General features: G+C 42.3%; 2 protein-coding genes across 4 annotated transcripts; both read right to left on the bottom strand.

Moving 5' to 3' along the window:
* Positions 1-222: 222 nt before the first annotated feature.
* bdh1 (3-hydroxybutyrate dehydrogenase, type 1) lies at positions 223-5,326 on the bottom strand. The gene is made up of 5 exons (XM_012880163.3): positions 5,043-5,326; positions 4,752-4,862; positions 3,357-3,498; positions 3,117-3,269; positions 223-1,379 (listed from the first exon to the last, which is right to left on the bottom strand). The coding sequence occupies exons 1-5, from the start codon at positions 5,253-5,255 to the stop codon at positions 913-915; spliced, it is 1,086 nt and encodes a 361-aa protein (XP_012735617.2). The 5' UTR covers positions 5,256-5,326; the 3' UTR covers positions 223-912.
* A 3,282-nt stretch (positions 5,327-8,608) lies between these two features.
* gyg1b (glycogenin 1b) lies at positions 8,609-19,118 on the bottom strand. 3 transcript variants are annotated; one of them, XM_036125160.1, is made up of 8 exons: positions 18,975-19,118; positions 17,397-17,532; positions 17,104-17,278; positions 16,854-17,016; positions 11,329-11,455; positions 10,326-10,542; positions 9,700-9,735; positions 8,609-9,361 (listed from the first exon to the last, which is right to left on the bottom strand). In XM_036125160.1, exons 1-8 carry the CDS (start codon positions 18,979-18,981, stop codon positions 9,212-9,214), a joined length of 1,011 nt encoding a protein of 336 aa, XP_035981053.1. In that variant the 5' UTR covers positions 18,982-19,118; the 3' UTR covers positions 8,609-9,211. The 3 variants fall into 3 exon arrangements, with proteins under 3 accessions (XP_035981053.1, XP_012735618.1, XP_012735619.1); XM_012880164.3 differs by lacking the exon at positions 9,700-9,735 and adding an exon at positions 9,607-9,648; XM_012880165.3 differs by lacking the exon at positions 9,700-9,735.
* Positions 19,119-19,574: the final 456 nt, after the last annotated feature.

The raw sequence follows: 19,574 nt of genomic DNA, 5'->3' as shown, positions 1-19,574 counted from the left end.
ATTTTGACATTTCATTGGCTGCAAGCAATAGTCGCCCAACTTTATAGAAAACCTCCGCCTGTATCAGTGTGTAATAAATCTTTATATTGTGTAGGTTTGACCTGAATTGCCTTCTCTAGTTCAGACGTTCCTGTGAGTCCTGCAGTCACAGTTTTTTGATGCATGTGCGCCGCCTGGTGGCCATTATTAAAAATCACACCAATGATTGAGAACCATTTCAACTCGATTAAAACTTTTGGTTTATTAAAGATTCGGGTTTGAAAAATGACACTAGTATTTTAAAATAAATCACTCTGTTCATCTGCATAATTCAATATATTACATAATACCTTATCAACAAAGACGGATAGTGACCCCACCCTCAAATACCCTCATTAATCCCTTCATGTTGAAGTCGTACGCTGGTTTTCATGCAGCGTGTGGGACAAAGTGGGTTTGTGTGGTTGTTACATAACTCTGGGGCGAACATCACAGCGGCTGGCGGAGGCCCGGGCCTCGGTCTGTTCCGCCGTGTGCGACAACAGACCAGCAGGAGCCCTTTCAGGCCCTTTTTTGTCTCCGTGCCATCGGGGGGGGGGGCCCGCGAGATGATTGGCGCGAGGGAAAACATCTCTTAGAGTATGACGGTAAACAAAAGATATAAAGAAACAACACAGCAAGCGGTATAAGTGCGGCGTTTATAGCTATGAGCGCCCTGCAACCCTGCTGACACCAAACAGAAAGTAATGGCTACTTAGAAATCTGAAAACTGCAGCGATTATGCTGACAGTTTTAAATAATAAAGTATTAAGGCTTAATCAGTGAACGATTTCAGGAATTTGCCGAGGAATCAGAAACCCCACGCTGGGTTAACTCTGAACGGACGCGCTGCCGACGGATCTACTGTGAGACAGGAGACAGGAAGCGGGACTTTTAGAAGTAGAGCAGGTCGGATACGGCGCCAGGCAGGTGGGTCATCACCTGCATCCTGATCCACCAGTGCGGCTCCATGGGGTTGTAGCGCGTGTACGGCCGCTTCGACCTCAGGGCGTCCGTGATGTCGTCCAGAACCGGGGTCATGTCCTTCTCGCCGCTGCCGCAGTACGAGCGCATCAGCGCCATGTACTGCTCGAAGTGGCTCTTCCCGTAGTCCTCCCTGACCTCGGCGGGGGCCTCGTTCCACAGCTTGTTGGCCGTGGTGGCCACGGTGTCTCGGGTGAGGATGCCCGTGGCCACGATGTAGTTCCCCGGCTCGACCACGGACACCTTCACTCCCCAGGTCTTCATCTCGTAGCGCAGGCAGTCGGAGAAGGCCTCCACGCCGTATTTGGACACGCAGTACGGGGAACGCAGCCGGTTGCCCATCCGGCCGTACATGCTGGCGATGTTGACGACCCGGCCTGCAGGCACAGAGAGAGACACCACATTTATATTCATCATGCTATTGTTGAGTGGTTAAGATAATTCGGTCTGATTTTTCTGGTCAGGATTTACAGGTCCATTGGATACTCAAAAATCGTATCTTTTTTTCAGTCAGTGAACGCACCATACTGGTGGCTGATGGGCTGTGATACGACACCAGGCTTACCTGTGGATATGGCTGCTTTTACTGAGCAAAGAAGATTCAAAATTTGCCATTTTTGGAATCAATTCAGATTTTACACAATGATGTAAGAGGCTAACTGAGTTTTAGTATTATTACAATGCACATTCATATTAGCAGGTAAGCGTGAGAGATTGTAGTCATTTTGCTAATTTCCATCTCTAGTCCTGTTGAGGCTGTAGCCGAGTGAGAGAGAGCAAGACTTTCAGCAAACAGGAAGGCTGAATGGAGTACACCGTTTTATCGCTGCCCAAGGTTTTAGGAACAGATGGCAGCTGTTTGGAAACCCCAGAAATAAAAAAAAAAAAAAGGATTAAAATGCAATATTTTTTTTTTCCACAAATGGCTATGTTGGTGTGGACAGCTTTTATCCCTTAATGAAAGAAAAAAATGACTCGAAAGCTGCTTTCTGTGTTTCTTCAGGTTATCTCTGATATTAAAAGCAGTTTGATGATCTGAAACATGTAGATGTGCCAAAATCTCCATTAGCCTAACACATACAAAAACTGATCCTGTCATCATTAGCTCACTCCGAAGCAAGAAAAAAAAAACAAAACAAAAAAAATCATACAATACCTGTACAGAGAAACATCTATGGAAAAACCTGATGATTTAAGAGTTTATTTTAATGTAATTTTGTGCTTTCCTATGTTTTAATACTTTGAATATTTTTTGTAATACAGTTTTCTTATGTTCAATTAAACTATTTTCCTTTTTTAATGGTTAATCATATGTTGAACTTTAGCAGTGACTTGTGTTGAGGACCATCATATAAATTACAGGCAAGAGATAAAAAAAAATGACTTTGGTTAAAAATAAAACATAAAATATTTAAAATGTGCTTCACTCAAAAAACTTTAAACTTGCCTTGACTGTTACTTCAAAGTAAAAACAGGTTCTAAAATTATTCCTGGAATAAATTATGTTCCGTTTTTGTTTTTTTTTTGCAAGATTACTGAATCCAAACTATTTATTTTTTTAATTGTTGTGAGAGAAAGCTGACCCAAGCTGGGGGGTTTTTTGTATTTGTTTTTCCATTCTTGGCCCCTTACATCACCAAGTGTAACCGGGAACAAATATTTGCCTGCAGACAGCTGAGACTGGTTAGTGAGGAAACGCGTTAAATCCATTCGATCGTCTCCCCTGTTTGCTCCTGGTTGCCAAAACAAACACAGGCTCTGGTCAGCGTCTTTATATGGACGCTTCAGATTTGAGTTAGGAGCCAGAAATAAATAACCTTTACAGGGGAGAAAAAAATATATATTTTCACATTAAACAGAAAGGTTGCAGAACTGTCTTTTAGGATCAAGCTTCGTTTACATGTAAACATATTTCCAAATTAACAAGCTCACTGATCCGCTCAGCTCAACAAAAATGCTTCTAATCCCTAACGGTGATACCTAGACCCCAGACTGTCTGCTCACTCAAATTTTTGCACTTTGGACGCATCGCTTTTTTTGATTTGTCATGCTTACACTGAAGTGAGCGTTAATAAGTAACGGGCTGTAGGAAAAAAAAAAAACCATGGGTTTACCTTTTGCCCTGCGGATTAAGGGCAGGACGGCTTTGGTGACCCTGATGGTGCCCCACAGGTTGACCTCAGACACCTGCCTGTAGGTGTCCATGGAGGTGAACTCCACCTCCCCGAAGGTCGACACGCCGGCGTTGTTCACCACGGCCCACAGGCCTGCGGCGGCGACAAGAGTCACAATGAACCGGCGCGACCGTTTCGCCCGTCGGCAGATTCGGGCGCAATGAAAACGGGCGACGTTACCTCTCTGCGAGTCGGCCAGGTTGCCTCTGATGTATTCCACGGCCTCCTTCACCTGCTCGTCGCTGCAGACGTCCAGCTGGACCACCTTCATGCGATCGGAACCGAATTCCTCCAGCTCCTTTGCACCCTCTCCGTCTTTGTCCTGCACGGTGCGAAGCAAATATATATTATAAAAAGGCAGTTTTTGACTCGTTTAACATTAACTCTTTGCACGCAGTTAGTATATTGGGCCCAACTGGGAGCGACCTCTAACTGCCTTCGATGTCCCACCCTGACACGGTTTTTGGCGGGCCAAAATGTTTGAGCTCAATGAAAGTACAGGAGAAATCTTAAGGACAGAAAACCCTACGAGAAACATCGGTAGTGACATGAGGTAAACAATGTCGCATTTAAAAGTCTTCCTTACACGACGAAACCTAGCCTCGTGAGACCATCCTGATCTTGCGAGGTTTCAAGGTTTCACTCGCAGATCAGTCTGGCTACTCTCCGTTAAAGAAAATTTGGAGCCGTTCACCAAACGAACGTCCAATCAGCGTTGGCTTTGAGGCGGTTGAGGTGTGACGCAACGAGAAGCGCGACAGTTCAGTCTAAAGAACATGGCGGCTTCAGCCGATGAAACTAGCGTTAGCGTGGCTATCGAGCAAGTTTTATGGGAATTACAGAGTATTTCTTTGCTGAGCTAACGAGCCTTTACCTGCAGCAGCAAGAGTAGCTTGGCTTGTGTTTTCGTCGTCGCTCTGTTACGAGCGACGACGAATCTGATTGGTTCATTTGGCCCGTCTATCACCAACACAGGCCAATCAGCTAACCAGTATTTTCGCCCCTTCCCAAAGTTACTTCAACGGAAGGTTTCCAGATGGATATGCGGAGCAAATCTATCTGGCGGAGTCAGGTAAGACGAAACCTACCAAGACACGGCTGTGAACCTAACCTGACGGGCAGGGAGGGAATTCATCGGAGGAGCGGCCAAGGTTAGCCACGGTCACTCTGGAGGAGCAGCACGGATCCACAGCTCGGGTGGGCGACTTTCTCAACAGGAAAATATTAGATTTGCACTCCGCAGATCTGGCATTTGTAGAGGGCCGTGTCCAAACGTTTCTTTTCCCAGCTATTTAAAAAGGTGAAATGGTTTACAGACCCCCTCCACTCTCTCTGATTGAGCTTTAGGGTCTTGACAAAGAACGCACGGCATGGTTTTCGCTTTGTGCAAAAACCCTAGAGACGCGTGCCATGACATGGCTGCAAAAGCTGGTTCAACCACACTTCTGTACGATTTTAACTCAGTACAAAAAAATTAAAAACGCAAAAAAGATTCACTGTAATTGTTGCAAGTGTTTCTGCAACACAGGGGTGCAAATCACCCTGTATTTAAATAGACTTTAAATGCAGCCTTACCTTCAGCAGACACCCAGCAAACACCGTGAAACCAAGCGCGTGCAAATGTTTCGCGAGGGAGAGACCGAACCCGGTGTCACAGCCAGTGATGAGCACAGCTTTCCCTTTAACCTGTGCAGACAGGCAGAAAACATTAAGACTACGCATAATGCAGGGAGAGAGGGAAGAAAAAAAAACATAATTCCCTTCCGGACGATCAGGGAGAAAGTTGCAACATCTCCTGTTACTCAAAAGTCCCGGAGCTTCCTGTGCATATTCACACATCTCTCAGCCAACGCTCTGCTCCATTACCTCCACCGACCCTCTGGGGATTCGAGGCGTCGCGACGTACAGCACAAACGCCGCATAGATCACGACGATGCACTCGGTGACGCTGGTTTCCGGCAGTCCCAGCGTCCTCATGAGGGCGTTGAGCAGAGCGGGCAGACCGAGGCCCAGCACCACGGTGAGGAGGACCGAGAAGGACACCAGCACCGCCACCCTGAACATGGACTGAGGAGCCATCTTGGAGTGTTTACTTTCCTGCAGTGAACAGTCTCTACATCAACCAGCCAGCGTGGGGTCACGGCGCGAGACGACACGCCCCTTTTCTTACGTCTTGCGCGGAACAGCAGCGCCTTTTAGCCACTGAGTGTTTACTTGTATATTTTATATATATTGTTATTGACTTTAAGTGAAATAAAAAAAAAAGGCCACAGAGCTATATAATATAGCTCAGTGCTTTTAGCGTCTGTTGTAAAGTCGAACTTTTACGACACTCGCTTGCGGCTGACTGTAAGATAACAACACAGCAAAAAAAAAAAAAAAAAAAACGTTATAACGTTGGACTGTATTAGAATGCGAATCTTTGTTGTTGTTTTTTTATTTAAATAGTTTTATTTTACTTTATTTGCGTCACTGTGACGTCGACTAACGGAACACGGTGAAAGCGGAAGTAGGGAACCTGCTTCAAAAATCACGGTGAAAAAGACCAGTCCCAGCTGCTGAGACGTCCAAATCACGCATCTGTGGCAGGAGAAGCTGTCCGATTCTGCTGTAATAGTTTGTATTTTTCTGCTGTCAGTAATAAAAATGTGACTTATTTTGCTGGCGTCAGGGTTTTCAATGTTATAGGTTCATGCTACGACCCAAACCTTTGTCGTTTGTGTCCACCGATGGTTCAGAAAAGGGAACCCAAATGAGGTTATTTTCATACTCGAAGTCATCACACAAAATTAAAATGTTTTGGATGTGCGAGTGAAAAAGAAACTGTTTGTGCAGTTTTTTATGATAGCAGTTTATAGAGATTTCCTGACACTGGGCTATTGTTAAATAGGCTTTAATTTGTTTTAACCAACTACTTTATGCTTAAAATCATATCAAACCAAAAGGGATTTATCCATCTGTTGGATTATTCTTTAGGTTTTTCTTTTTTGTGTTGCTCTTTCCAGCATCCCATTTGTCATAAAGTCTGTAATGTGTACAAAACAGAAGTAGAAACATTTTTAAAAAGTTTGATTTGGTCAAAATGTATATACAATGATACGGGTTTGGGTTTAGGGCTGGGACGAGTATCTTTGTGTCTGAAACGGCACATAGTTGTGACGTCCGATCCAGAGCTGGATGCAGTTTGTTGCACAGGAAGCTAAACCTTTGTCCAGATATCCTGAAGTCCTGCAACCACCATGCATTCATGAAACCAGGGAACAATAACATCCCGCCACTGGGAGGCTTTCAGACTGATAGTCAGACTGACAGTCTGCAGCACCAAATTTGCAACTAGACAGCAATCTGAAACACACGCATACATATTGCAATAACTGCTTTCTGCAATTAAATGAATGTAAGATGTGCATATAACCACTATAGAGAGCTAGCACTAGGCTACCCTCACACCATCTAAGCCAAATCCTTAGGTTTGAAGCAACTCAATGCCTTCCTACGCGCCCCTCCACCTTTTCTTTGGTGGCCAGAGTGGATGGGAAGACAGATGGAGTTAAATGCAGCACAGCCCTGGATTAAAATCTGCCACGGGCTGCAAGAGACAGAAGACTGGAACAGATGTTCACTTTTCAGCAGGACAACACGCATAAACTCTCAGAGTTGAAATGCTGTGGAAAAAATAAGTTTCCTCTCTTACAGATTTCTTTTTATGTTTTTTTGTCTGACTTCAATGTTTGAGATCATTAAACACATAAAAAAAGAGATGACATCAGTAAATACAAAATGCAGTCCTCAAATTGTTTTTATACATAAAAAAAAGAAACGATCAAAACCAATCTGCCCCACATAGAAAAACAGCTGCATTCTATCAAATCATAAAGTGTGATTAACTCCACTTGATTTGGTTTCTCTACACCCAGGCCCGATCTATAGAAATAAGAAATTCCTTAAACAGAGCCTTTCTGACAGCATGTAGCAGTAGACTAAAAGATCTCAAAAAGCGACACATCAAGCCCCCAATTAAATATATTCATGAACAGATGAGAAACGAAGTGATTGAAATGTGTCTGTCCATCAAACCACACAAGTTTGCACAAAGGCAGGAAATCTTTCCAGGAGTAGCTGGTTTACCGGAACTCTTTAAAAAAATAAATAAATAAAATAGGGCCCATCTATCATAACCTAAAAAAAACCATCCTGGCGATCCCCAAGTCACTTGGGAAGTTATTCTATGATGAGACAAAAGTGGAACTTTTAGAGATGTTGAGATGAAGCTGCTTGACTCAAGAGTCGAAGCATTGTGACGGATTGTTTGCTCTACTGTGCCATCAAGTGGACAACAAATCTAAAAACAGACAGACTTGTGATTATTATGACGTGACTGGTTTGTGAAACTTTGAATTTTGTGTTTTTGATGCCAAAACATTTCTATCTTATGTTGGTCATTTTGCCAAATGGGCTACAACTGCTTTACACTAGCAATCACAATAAAATGCTGACATGTGAGCATACAATAATGCTAAAGACAAGGACATTCTGGAGCAAGACCTGTCAGGTTGCCTCTGATCTGAGACTGGGATGAGGGTCACCTCCAATGACCCGAAACACGCTGCTAAAGCAACACAGGTGGTTTAAGAAAACACATGTATTGGAATAGCTAAGTCAAAGTCCAGACTTCAATCCAGAGAATTGGTGGCTAGTCTTGATCACTATTCACAAGCAGAAACCATCCAACATAAAAAAACGAGCTGGAGTAGTTTTGCCTTAAGGGCAAAAACCCCAGAGGCAAGCTTGTATTATCCAAAGTGACTCACAACTGCAATTGCTGTAAATTGAGGCTCTGCAAAAGGTTTTATATTGCCCAATTTTATTTATTTTTACAAGTAAGTTTTTCCTCACAGTAAAAACAACAAAAGTTAAAGTTCTTTAAATAAAATGGCGCAAACTCAAGCCATATTTTAAGTCCAGATTGTGATGCCCAAATAAAAATAAATCCCAATGTAAACATGTGGCCAGATGAGACAGACATGCTGGATAGTGAATTCTGGACAAGGGAGCAACAGTCCAGTTCCTTCTCCTTGGACCAAGATTTATTCTTCTTGGCAGACTCAGAGTGTGTAGCTCATGTCCTGGACTTGTCTGTGTTGCAGACTAATCAGTCTTCAGCCAGCCAGTCACATGTCGACCCCCCAAACAAGTTTTGCAAGACCCATCCCTTCCACTTTACTAGTAGTAAAAGCCACACTCTGGACACCCAGCTTTTGTGCACCATTGATCTTCCGTGTCTTACCTCGAGGTAAGAGTTTAAGCTGGACTTTGAAGCATAAGATTAGACACCAGCTTTATGGATTTCTGAGCCATCCATTTGGTCAGCTCTAGCCAAAAAACATTGACCCATTGTACAGAGTTTAAGAGAAAACTCACAAACAGTCAACTTTATTTTTTTTAAGTTTTAATGTTTCCACATGAAATACAGTTGCACAACCAATTTGCTGGTCTAGTAAATCGTATTATAGCTCAGCCCAGTCACCTACAAGAAAGCAGCTAAGAATCCATAGCAAGGTGCTCAAGTCTGAAGGCACAGAGGGTGGTACATGTCTGACACATTCGCCTTTAAGTGTGTAAACATTCCTGAAACCTTTTCACCAAGCCAACTTAATCACATAAGCAACCAGTTTATGGCAGAGTAAAAAAAAGTGAAATTTAACATTTTGCTTTACAAAGACAGCACTGATAAGTATTCTAAAGTTTCTGTACCTTAAAGAGTTCATGCCATTGTAAACTTGTCCTTATGTTTTTTTTGATGTTTTTTTTGTTGTTTTTTTTCTTTCACAGTTTAACAGGGTAAACTAGACGACTTAGAGAAATTTAAAGCAGTTTGTCACTTTCCTCAATGATTTTCATGTTCTTTGGACAATGGTGACAGTGCTGGTGAAGGGAAAGAAAGTGGGAAGACTGTGACCCATAACCAGAATTTAAAAAGACACAGCGATCATTGTTAGACTGCAAGTGCTTTTTATTTTCTGCCAATTCCCTTTTCATTTGAGGAAGGTGTCGAGCTTTCTCTGTATGTTATCAAATGAGTCCATTCCCATGTAGTCTGCTTGGCCTTGCTCCCACTGCTCCTTTCGTTCTTCTGAACTCGGCATGGGTTGGAGAGGCTGTGCATGCGAGGAGCCACCTTCCTCCTGAAAAGATTAGAGGGGAAAGAAAAATGCAACTAAATTTAAAGAGAAAAATCAACTTTGGCAAGGAAGGACAAGAGATTAGCAGACACCCGCTGTGATGATAAACCACACCATGTGTACCATCTGCATTAATGATCACAGGCAGACACAAGACACACCAAGACTTTGATTTTAGATTAAGTCATTAAGAGTAGTGGTGACAGCAGGCAGGTGCCAACACAGTTAAACCAAAATCATCTCCATACCTGTACAGTCTCACAAGTGACTGTTGAGTCACTGTGCTTGGACTATGAGATGGATGGGAAAAGAAAAAAAGCACAGTTACAGCATGTACTTACAGTGCAGGGGTAGCCAATCTGCATTTCCAGACAGTTCTAACAACGCAAGAGTCAAAAGCATTTAAAGCCCAACACACAGCCACAGTAAACAGTGAAAGACAGCAAAGTTGGAAAGTTTTTTGCAAGCCAACTGGGGAATGACAGCACTACAACTAAGCGTTAGCTGGTCCAAGATACTCACTGTAAAACTAAGGTTCTGCTCATAGCTTGCCATCTGCAGCTTTAAAACTGTTTAAGAGATTTTTTTTATCAAATATTTCCAAATTCAAAGCCAGATGGGGGAAGGGAAAAAAAAAAAAAAAAAAAAAAAAAAAAAAAAAAAAAAAAAAAAAAAAAAAAAAACCCATGACTTTTAGCCAGGTGAGCAGAAATAGGTGAGGCAGGGGCAGCCTGTGTAACTCCCATCTATACACAGTCTGGCACTTTGGCATTCCTTTAAAAATATCACTTAAAGTAATACAAGACTGAGGAAGACTGACACTAAGAAAACCAGCCACTGTCAGGCTACAATGCAAAGTGAACTTAAGATTGTGTCAACTTAACCATCTGGAACTCTGGCCCCAGACAATGAATACGTTTGTGCAGGAATGGACATTTCTGAAAGGCAAGTTTGACGTTCTAGTCACCTCAAGGCATCCAGAGTGAAACGGCTCGCCTCCATACTGTTCCTGCAGCATTGGCAGGACAGTGCTGGCGAACAGGGTCCACCAGTTCAGGAGGAAGCTGGGCTGTGTTGCAGGCTCCTGCACACCTCCTGAAATCTGCCTGGTTTTGCGGTCGAACGTATAACTCCATGGCTTGGTCTTCCCCAGAAAGTGAACCACCTTGGCATTTCCACCATACCTGGAGACGGAAAAGCAGGATGGGACCATTTAAGAAAATTACATTTAGGTTTGAATTATATTAGCATTAAAGTCGTTTTATCCACGCTCAGTGCAATAGTGCTGAAGCACAGCATGAGTGAGACGGTCTAGAAATGAAAAAGCAGATTCAAAATACACAGATTAAGTTTGAGGCTGGCAACCTGCACATCAGCAAATTAAAGCTCTAGTTTGTTTTGTTCTGTTTGCCAACCCATTAAGCTCTATTGTTGACAACCACCAACAATTAGAGACATGCTCACTTCCACAATCTAATTTAGGTACTAGGAAAATACCAAACTGAAGCCCTTGTTATGATGTTTGCTTCTATATCCAGAGAGGCGTTGACATACAGATGCAGTGCGAATGAGAACGAGAGCTTAAGTTGGTGCACAATGAGGAGTCAAGGAGGCAAACATAAAAAAGGCCTTTAAATAATCTGATCTATTTCAGGAGTGAGGGTCAGCTGCTGGGACCTCAGGACGGATATCCAACCCAGTGCCGAGGCCTGCTGGGTGACGCTGCAGCCCAGACTCTGGAATGCTACTGCTCATCTCCCAGTAACCCGAGGTCTACATGTTCATGTGATCAGGGCTCTAGTTACATCTTTCGTCTTCACAAGTTGGAAGCCACACTGACAGGCTGCTGTGTTGAAACAATCCTTTTGTACTTGTAAACACAGCAAATGCAAAAAACACTCCAGTTTGATTCAAGTTACACTTATGGTTTTAATGTTTCCCCCTCATGCGATTTGTAGCGCAACACTTACTGCTTAAATGCTGGAAGGTAAGTGTAGATGGCTATGCTGCTGAGGTTGTAAATGAAAGGGAGATGTTTGGAGATGTCAGCTGTCGCCCAGTCGCTGAAGAAGCCGTTCAAAATCCCTTGGTCTCCTCCTGCAGGGACATGAAATGGAGACTTCATGGGTTGCTTAGGACCCAACATACTAAATTCTGTAGAGATTCCCTTAAGACCAATAACCAGAGTCAAAGTTTAGGATGACAGTCTCGATAAAATTAAAAAAGCGTTGTTGCCCAACAGATTACTAATCCTAAAGCATAATTTCAGCAAATCAAGTGAACCCAAGCTCCAGAGATCGATCCCATAAATGTTTTGATTATACAGTTATTCTGAGAGTTTGGGCAAAGAGTAAAGCTGAGAACTGGGTGGGGTACCAAACCTCTTAGCTGATTCATGGGAACCTTTAGTACATGCAAAACCCAAACCCTAGTCCTAATTTGATTATTCTAAAGGATTAGACACCAAATATGGCTACATTTAGGACTTTGCAGTGTTGTGCTTCATGGATGGTTCATAAAAAAAAAAAACAAAAAAACAAAAAACTTTTTGGGTTAAAGTTTTTAAATCATGTATGAAGTTATTGGCTTTCACATAAACATGACTGTCACTGAAATTTTAAAGTGACATTGTTGCAAGGCACTTCAGTTTAAAATCAGTGGCCTCAAATGCAAATCCTTGAGGGCCGGTGTCCTCAACACCTGAATAAAGGGCTAAACTGCCTCACCAGCAGGCGGTCAAGCTCTGCAAAAGAACCGATACGAGTCAGGAGTGTTGAAACAGACTCATCTAAAGTTGTAGCACACCAGCCTTTGAGGACTGGAGTTTGAGACTACTGGTTTAAATGCTGAATCTTGACATTGATCACATTCCCGTACAATCAGTGTTTGTGTTACCTTTGGTCAACATTGCAAGAAATTTAGAGATTTTCAATCAAAAGCTGTTTACATAGGTCAAGCCAAGAGAACTTGCAAAATACACACACACAAAAAATTAAACTAAATAAAGATGTTTGAAAATGCCTTACAGAAGGCCCCCAGTGAAGTGAAGCTCCTTTGAGAATCTGCCTTTCCACTTCCATTCATAGTTACTGAACATGTGGGAACATTTCTGCAGCTACATGTTCAGAGTCTACTCAGCTGACAGCTGAATCAAAGCCAGTCTGTTTGCTGCATGCTACGGGTGCTTTGACTTTCTAGTCCCAGTTAGGGTTAGAAGGTGGCAGACTCACCATGCAGTCACCAAAATGAAATGACTCAAATCTAAAGTTTAAAGGCCATATTTGTCTTTAAACTAAAATTAGTTGCACCAGTGTCTAGCTCGCCAACAATGCCGGGCCCCATTCAAAGCCAGCCAACTTTAAATAATCTGCATTGACACAAATATTTGGACACGTGTTTTCTTGGTGAACGCCCGCTGGTTAAATGCTTATTTTGGAGTTTTGCACGTGTAGAATCGAGTCACAAGGTTTGGGTATATAAAAAAAAAAAAAAAAAAAAAAAAAAACACACAACAAGGCTCTTGTCAAGGTAGTAGCTTGCATAAGTGCCCACCATGGCACACCACAGGTTGGTTATGTTATCCTCAGATGAAGGGCTGCAGCTTTCCATGAAGCAGAGTTATATACTTCACATTCCACTGCAAAAACAGACCAAAAAAATAAAATAAAATAATAGGTAAAATGTTCTTAAAGTTTGTGTTTTGTCTTATTCCTTTGGCAGATAATCTTATTTACCTGCTCAAATCTGAGTATTTTGACCCCTAAAATAAGAACTAGACATCCTGCACTTGAAATAAGATGGAGATGAATTGTTCCCATTTTAAGTGCAATAATCTTATTCCATTGGCAGATCTGATCTACCTGCTCAAATCAAGGACAGATGCACTCATTTTAATAAAATGTTACTTATTTTTAGTTCCGTTTTTTCCAAGTCCAGCAGCAAGTCCCTTAACTGAAAGTGTATAGAACCCATTGAGTCCTGGTCTGTAAGCTATGAAACTACAAGCTGCAGTTTAAATGGTACACATTGCTGTCTGAACCTAGTCTAAAGGATTTCAAAACTCAATATGGAACAGGGAATCTTCATTTTGAGGGGATGAGCAGAGCTCAGAAAGAATGTGCCTCTAACGCTGCCAGTTTGTCTTGGCAGCAGCCAGCACGAAAGCCACAGATGCAGCGATATAGCCTCCGGGTTCAACTGCTCATTTACTTAGTTTCCCCACATGTTCGGAAAAGCTTCACATACATTGAATGTACTAGAGGTGCAACGCTAAAGGTCAAAGTAAACTCACCACATGCCGCAGTGAACGTGAAAGGCACTTCCATGACTATAAATAAGACCGCGCCACTGGATACAGACGCTGGCATCAGATGGAAGACATGAATATCAACTCAATTAATGAAGTGACAAGAGAAATTAGTTTTATTGGATTAGCGTAGAACAATAATAGGGAGGCCTTTTCATGTAGTCGTAATTGAAGAACTACTTGCCAGGAAACTTTCAGCAGCCGGAACGAGTCGGTGCTTGAAAGCAGTGGCCTACTTAAGGCCAACTAATTGGTTTCTCTAAAGAACAGCCCCTGATGGAACTTTTCAGGGCATCACAAAAGGAAATGAAGCCAGTCATTTTCACCCACTAACAAGGGTCACCACTTCCAGACTCATCTATAAATTGTTTATTCATTAGTTTTAGAGGTCACATTTTAGAAGCTTTAATTCTTAGCAGGCCAAAAATGTCAGATAGGCAAAAGGTACGAGTTGCTGCAATTGTCCCAGTCTGGCACAAAATTTTTGTAACTGTTCAGTTTTAAACTAGACAATCAGATCATGTATGTATGAACATTATGCAACTACTGAATATTCCAATCCTCCATCTGGCATAGTTACTCAAGTCTAGCTTTGTTCTAAGAAAAGGAGTCTCAGTAAACAAGATTTTGATTATAAAACATTAACTCACCTTTAGCTACAAATACCTGCCTCATGCAACTTTAAAGCAAGTCCTAAACATAAAATTGACTTTTCCCAGGTGCCAATTAGGTTGAATAGTAGTTTAGACCAAACGGCAACAGTAATTTCTGAACAATTTAAATAAGACTGATTGAGAAGACATTTAAACTAAGACGAGGTGTATTTTGTTCTGAAGAAAAAAAAAAAAGTTAATCCAGTATTACTTTGCTTTTTATGAAGCTACAGCTGTCAGATTGTTACAAGTCACCAACAGCCTGTACTCCATCACCATCAGGCCAATCAAGTGCATCTTTATACAGTAAAACATGCACAGCAGCTGTTTATAGCCCACAGCCCAGCTTTCATTCTTCATTACATGAGAAAAACTGATACCAAGATCCAAGTCTTGCATCTTAGTAACCCTTGCGGCACAACGTTTTACACTGCGTGAAAATGTGCAGCAGCCACGTAAATCTTGTGTCGCTAATAAACTACAAAGTACTAAAACTCACCTTAATGCACTGAAATATGATCCCAGTTTCTAACTAAAGGCGCGTTGAACAGGATTATTTTTATGAGTTAAGAGTCTTTATGGTTCAAACCTGTATGATGAAAGTGAATCATATGTAGCCCAATACAACATTTCACCCTCAAAAATGATGGAAGACCATTTAAAGTCTACAAATGATTGAGTTTGTTTCCATGTGTTGTGTAGATGTACATGTGTATCGTTCTGTGCTGAGGACCATGTGGGTCATCCAAGTGGCCCTACATTCTCTCTGGACCAAAAAGGAGGCAGATCAGGACATTTACACCCAAAAAGTCAGGTGTGATGATCGGTAAGGTGTAGACAATCGCATGTCCTCCAGCAGTGCCAGACCTGCCGTTGTCCCAGAACGGGATTAACACCGTCACGCAGCTGCTATAGACGTCACCAATTGAAGAACTTGGAGGGAGTGCGAATTCAGAGCTCGTACCAACCGGGTGGTTTAGCCTCTTCAGATTGCTACGGGCATCTAATGGCTGCACAGAACTGACACCTGCATTACAGAGGGACTCTAGTAGGAGCTGTGCGTTGCTGCATCAAGTAAAAATCGAGCTACAAAGTAGTCGCTACGCTGAGCTCACAGGTTTTTATACTGCAAATTAGTAGGCATACTGTTGGAAACACTTCAAACAGGGGCTGTTGTGATGGCTGGCTTCGAGGAAAATTGTCCTATGTGACGTCCTGAATTGGTTTAGGGGTTTCATTATTCTTCACATACTGTATGACAAGTCCCAATAGAAATATGGGAAACCAATTCACACATATGCAGCAACTCTTGGCATCCACACCAATGTTGGGCCACAGTTCTTTTTTCCTTTTAATGTCGTCCATGAAACTGCCTTCTTTTGCTGTTAATTTGCCACCTTCAGCCTCTCCATTAGTTTCATTTTATTACCGATGACAGTGGAATGAATGCCTAATCAGGTTATACGTTCTATCTCCACTTCAATTTTACATTCAGTGAGTTGCCACTTCCATGATTTACCGACTGCAGCCATTGGCATGGTCACATGACCATATTGTGGGAGCCTTTTGGGTATTTATAGTACTTTGGATATTCATTTGTAGGTGGGGACGGGGTGCTCCTGGCTGCGATGAAGTCCACACAAATGTAGGTGCACAACAGAAAGGTGTGCAGTAGGAGAGGATGGTTTCATACATGCGACTTTTCATATGTTGCCGACTTTTGGTATGAAAGCTGAGCACTCCTCTGGATGAGGCACCAGGGGTCCAAGCAAAGTCTTAAGCCGTAAACTTAAGTTCCCTACGCAACATGCAACCCCAAATTTGTGTAAATTTGTGCAATATTTAACTCAAAAACCCGATATACACTCTTACAAGGCAATGCTTTCTGTATACTTTGCTGCTGATTTTGAAGAGTGGTCAAAGGCTGGTAGCCATAAACTAAAGTCAGTGTTTGTCAAACACCTACAGTTTATTTGTGCCACACTTCATGAAACGGCCCAAATGCCAAGTCTCTGTGCAAGACGGGGCCTCTCAGACGCAACCTCTCCACCTCAAGTGTGCCCCCGAGAATAGCTCAGCGCTAGAAGGTATGACAGGAGGCCCTTGTGTTCATCAACAGGGCAAGATAAAGACCTTACTTAGAGCTAAATATAAACAAGCTTTACATCATGAAACTTAGCATTTACTTCCCAAATTAGATAGAAGCTGAGGTGATAAATGCATTTTTTCCTCCCAGTAAACCTCAGTTCAGGAGGTTTAACTTAGTGAGGTCATAACTTGTCCAACTATAACGTGATTTGAGATACTGTTAGAACACTAGAAATGCTTACAAGACTACATAACTGGGTTCATTTGAGTCAAAGCTAGGCTAAAGTTGAGTCCCTTGCCCAAACAGCACATTGCCATCTGCCGACTCCTGAACCGCTACCTTGAGGAGACTGATTATTGGCAGAAGATTGTTTAGGTTTTTTAAAAGCATTTCCTTTGAATAATTAAAGAGCAGATGGAGCAACAGTAAAGATTAGTTTTGTCTTACCATCAAAGCTGCCATGATCTGTGCAATACTGAAGCAGCTTGCCATAAGTCTCCACAGAGGGCCGAAAAACAAACACACCAGAGTTGAAGCAGTCAGGCCAGCCGGGATCTGGAGCAGCTGACAACTCCTCTCTTTCAAAGAGTTCATCTATGTTGGACAGTGCCTAGGACACATAACCCAAACATGTTTACACAAGTCCTCACAGCTTCTTTAAAACTTCTGGGGATAAAAAGGCAAATGCTAAGCTCACCAGAGTGTCTGCGTCCATGAAAACGCATTTGGAGTAATGCGTGAGGGTCCAGCAGTGGAGCTTTGTAAACGTGACACCCAGATCGGGCCTCTTCATCATTGCCAGGTGAGCTGTGTCACCGCTGTCCAAAACGTCCACCACCTTAACCTCGTCAAAGATGTTCTTCAGCACAGACCTAATGAGTCAGAAATGGGTAATGAAATCAACCGCCTAAGTGGAAAACACGAGCTGACAGGAGAACCAACAGAACGGGTGGGTGGGGGAGCAGAGCTACCAGACTGAATTATCCTTACTGGCAAGGCGCAGACACCTGTGGGCCAACAAGTACCACCAATTTCTTGGAGGTGTTGTGGTTACGAAGAGACTTGCCCAGAACCATGGCACCTCGGGCATAGTTGTCATTGGTAGCCAGGGTCACAAAAGCCTGATCTGTGGGATAAACAAAACAAGGATAATTTATTCTATTCAATTCAAAACCCAAGTTGCTTTTTTTTTTTTTAAAGTGATGGGTTATACATGTTTGTACATAGTCAATTTTATACAAGTTTTAAGTATTGTGCATTTCTACTTCAATACATTTGAGATTAAAACGTTGTCTCCCCAATCTAATCTGTCAAAGTTATTATATACATTTGATTTACCCTCCTCCGCAACTGTAATCCAACTAGTTTCCTTGTAAAGTCAGTCAAAATAATTTTTATTGACCCAGGATTTCAGAGACTTGTCAAATTTTTATCTTGAGTATTTAAAAAAAAAAGTTTATAAAACAAGGGACAAACTGTTTTGCTACTTCACATCACAAGTTAGGGGGAAAAAAAAAAAAAAAAAAAAAAAAACTTCCAACACATGATTTCATCACTGGAACAGTTTTGCTGAGTCCAGCACAGTGTCCAACAGGAATCCCACATGAACTGTATGTTAATCCCATGGTGCTAAACAGGCTTCACTGTAAAAGAAGTTTAACAGAGTGGAGCACAGGCATGTAGTGTTTTAAAATCTGGGCCACTTCGAGAACAATGGTTCCCATTAACTGCGCATGCCAGGAAAAAATGTGTTCTCCCTCTGCCTGGGCACAGCACCACACCTTTCGCCTCACGCCCCCCTTTTCTAATTGGTTGAGGCAGTGCTGTAGTGTCAGGGCTAGGGGTGCCGCCAAGAATTATGGACCCCATGGCCAGAAAAAAAAAAAAAAAAAAAAAAAAAAAAGTAAACCCAAAAAGCTCATATTTATATGTAAATGTTCTTTTTTGGAATTATCTCAACTCCCTCCCCCTTTACAACGCCACTGGTCAGGGCATCTAGAAAAATACATTTAAGCAGTTCTGATTGGGTCGCTTCAGGCCGGACATGCCTAAAAGCCTTCCCCTCTGATGGCAGGTACGGGTCCCTGAACGCCTACAGCACAAGTGGATATTGAAAAATGCAGTAACCATCAAAACTAAGAGGTTCAAGGGTTAAAATAAATAAAACGCCATTTTGAGGAGTGTCTCTCCCCCCCCCCCAAATGCGAGTCCAGGTCAAACACTTATGTCACTGGACTAGTTTGCTTCTTCCACGACTAATAGATTGACGCCCTCATTAGGAGCAGCTGATGATAATTAAAATGCTTGTTGTGATGCAAAAGAAAATGAAGGTGCGACATTACCAAACAGCTACGAGATATTTTATACTTTGACGTCAGGGGATAGTTACAAGAATTAAACACATTAGATGAAATAAATAAATAAAAAAAAAACAGAACTTCGTGATACTTCTCCCCCCCCCCAAAACTTTCCAGTAAACAAGCGTGCGCGAGACGCGAGCGTCGCTTCAACAAAAGCGTCGGCTGGCTCGTGAACGCCGTGTTTCTGATGTGTTAAAATGTTACATACCTGCCATGGCTGAGAGGAGACGTCCAAGCTACTGCGGCGGTAGCTCAGACTGTAATACCACGGCTCTGCGGAGAGAGGGAGGGAGAAGGGCTGACTAAACAGACAGAGGTGAATTTATACCAGGGAGACAGGCGGGTCACGTGACGGCGTCTCCACACACCCATCTTCTGCCAACAGGATCCTTCACACCCCTCTGCAGCTCAGGGGTGCCAGCCGATCCCAGAGCCACACATGTGCAAGAACACCAGGTGACCCCGATAACCTCTGTGCACAAGCTTTCCGCTTTTATTTGGTTTCAGTTTCCATTTGGTTTGGAAAACATTTAAAAGTTTCACGAGTGGAGTGGAGTTTTCTCCTGTGACATAATTCATAAAAGCATATTGATCAATCTATAAGCAGCTGTGCTCTCTCTACTAATGACGTTGGTTGGTAGAGATTTGATGTCGTTTAACAGGGATTAAAATAAATATATAAACACTTATATAAAAGTGTGGTCAAAATGAAATATAGAGCAGAAAAGCATTTTTTTTGTGAGGACAAATTATTATTCTTATGTAGAGTGTCATAGAGAATCATCTGCAGTTTTGTTTCAGCTGAAAA

This window comes from Fundulus heteroclitus, chromosome 21 (genome assembly GCF_011125445.2).
Source record: "Fundulus heteroclitus isolate FHET01 chromosome 21, MU-UCD_Fhet_4.1, whole genome shotgun sequence".
Classification (NCBI taxonomy): Eukaryota; Metazoa; Chordata; class Actinopteri; order Cyprinodontiformes; family Fundulidae; genus Fundulus; species Fundulus heteroclitus.
Note: the sequence above shows the minus strand (reverse complement) of the source record. Positions and strands in the feature narration are given on the sequence as shown.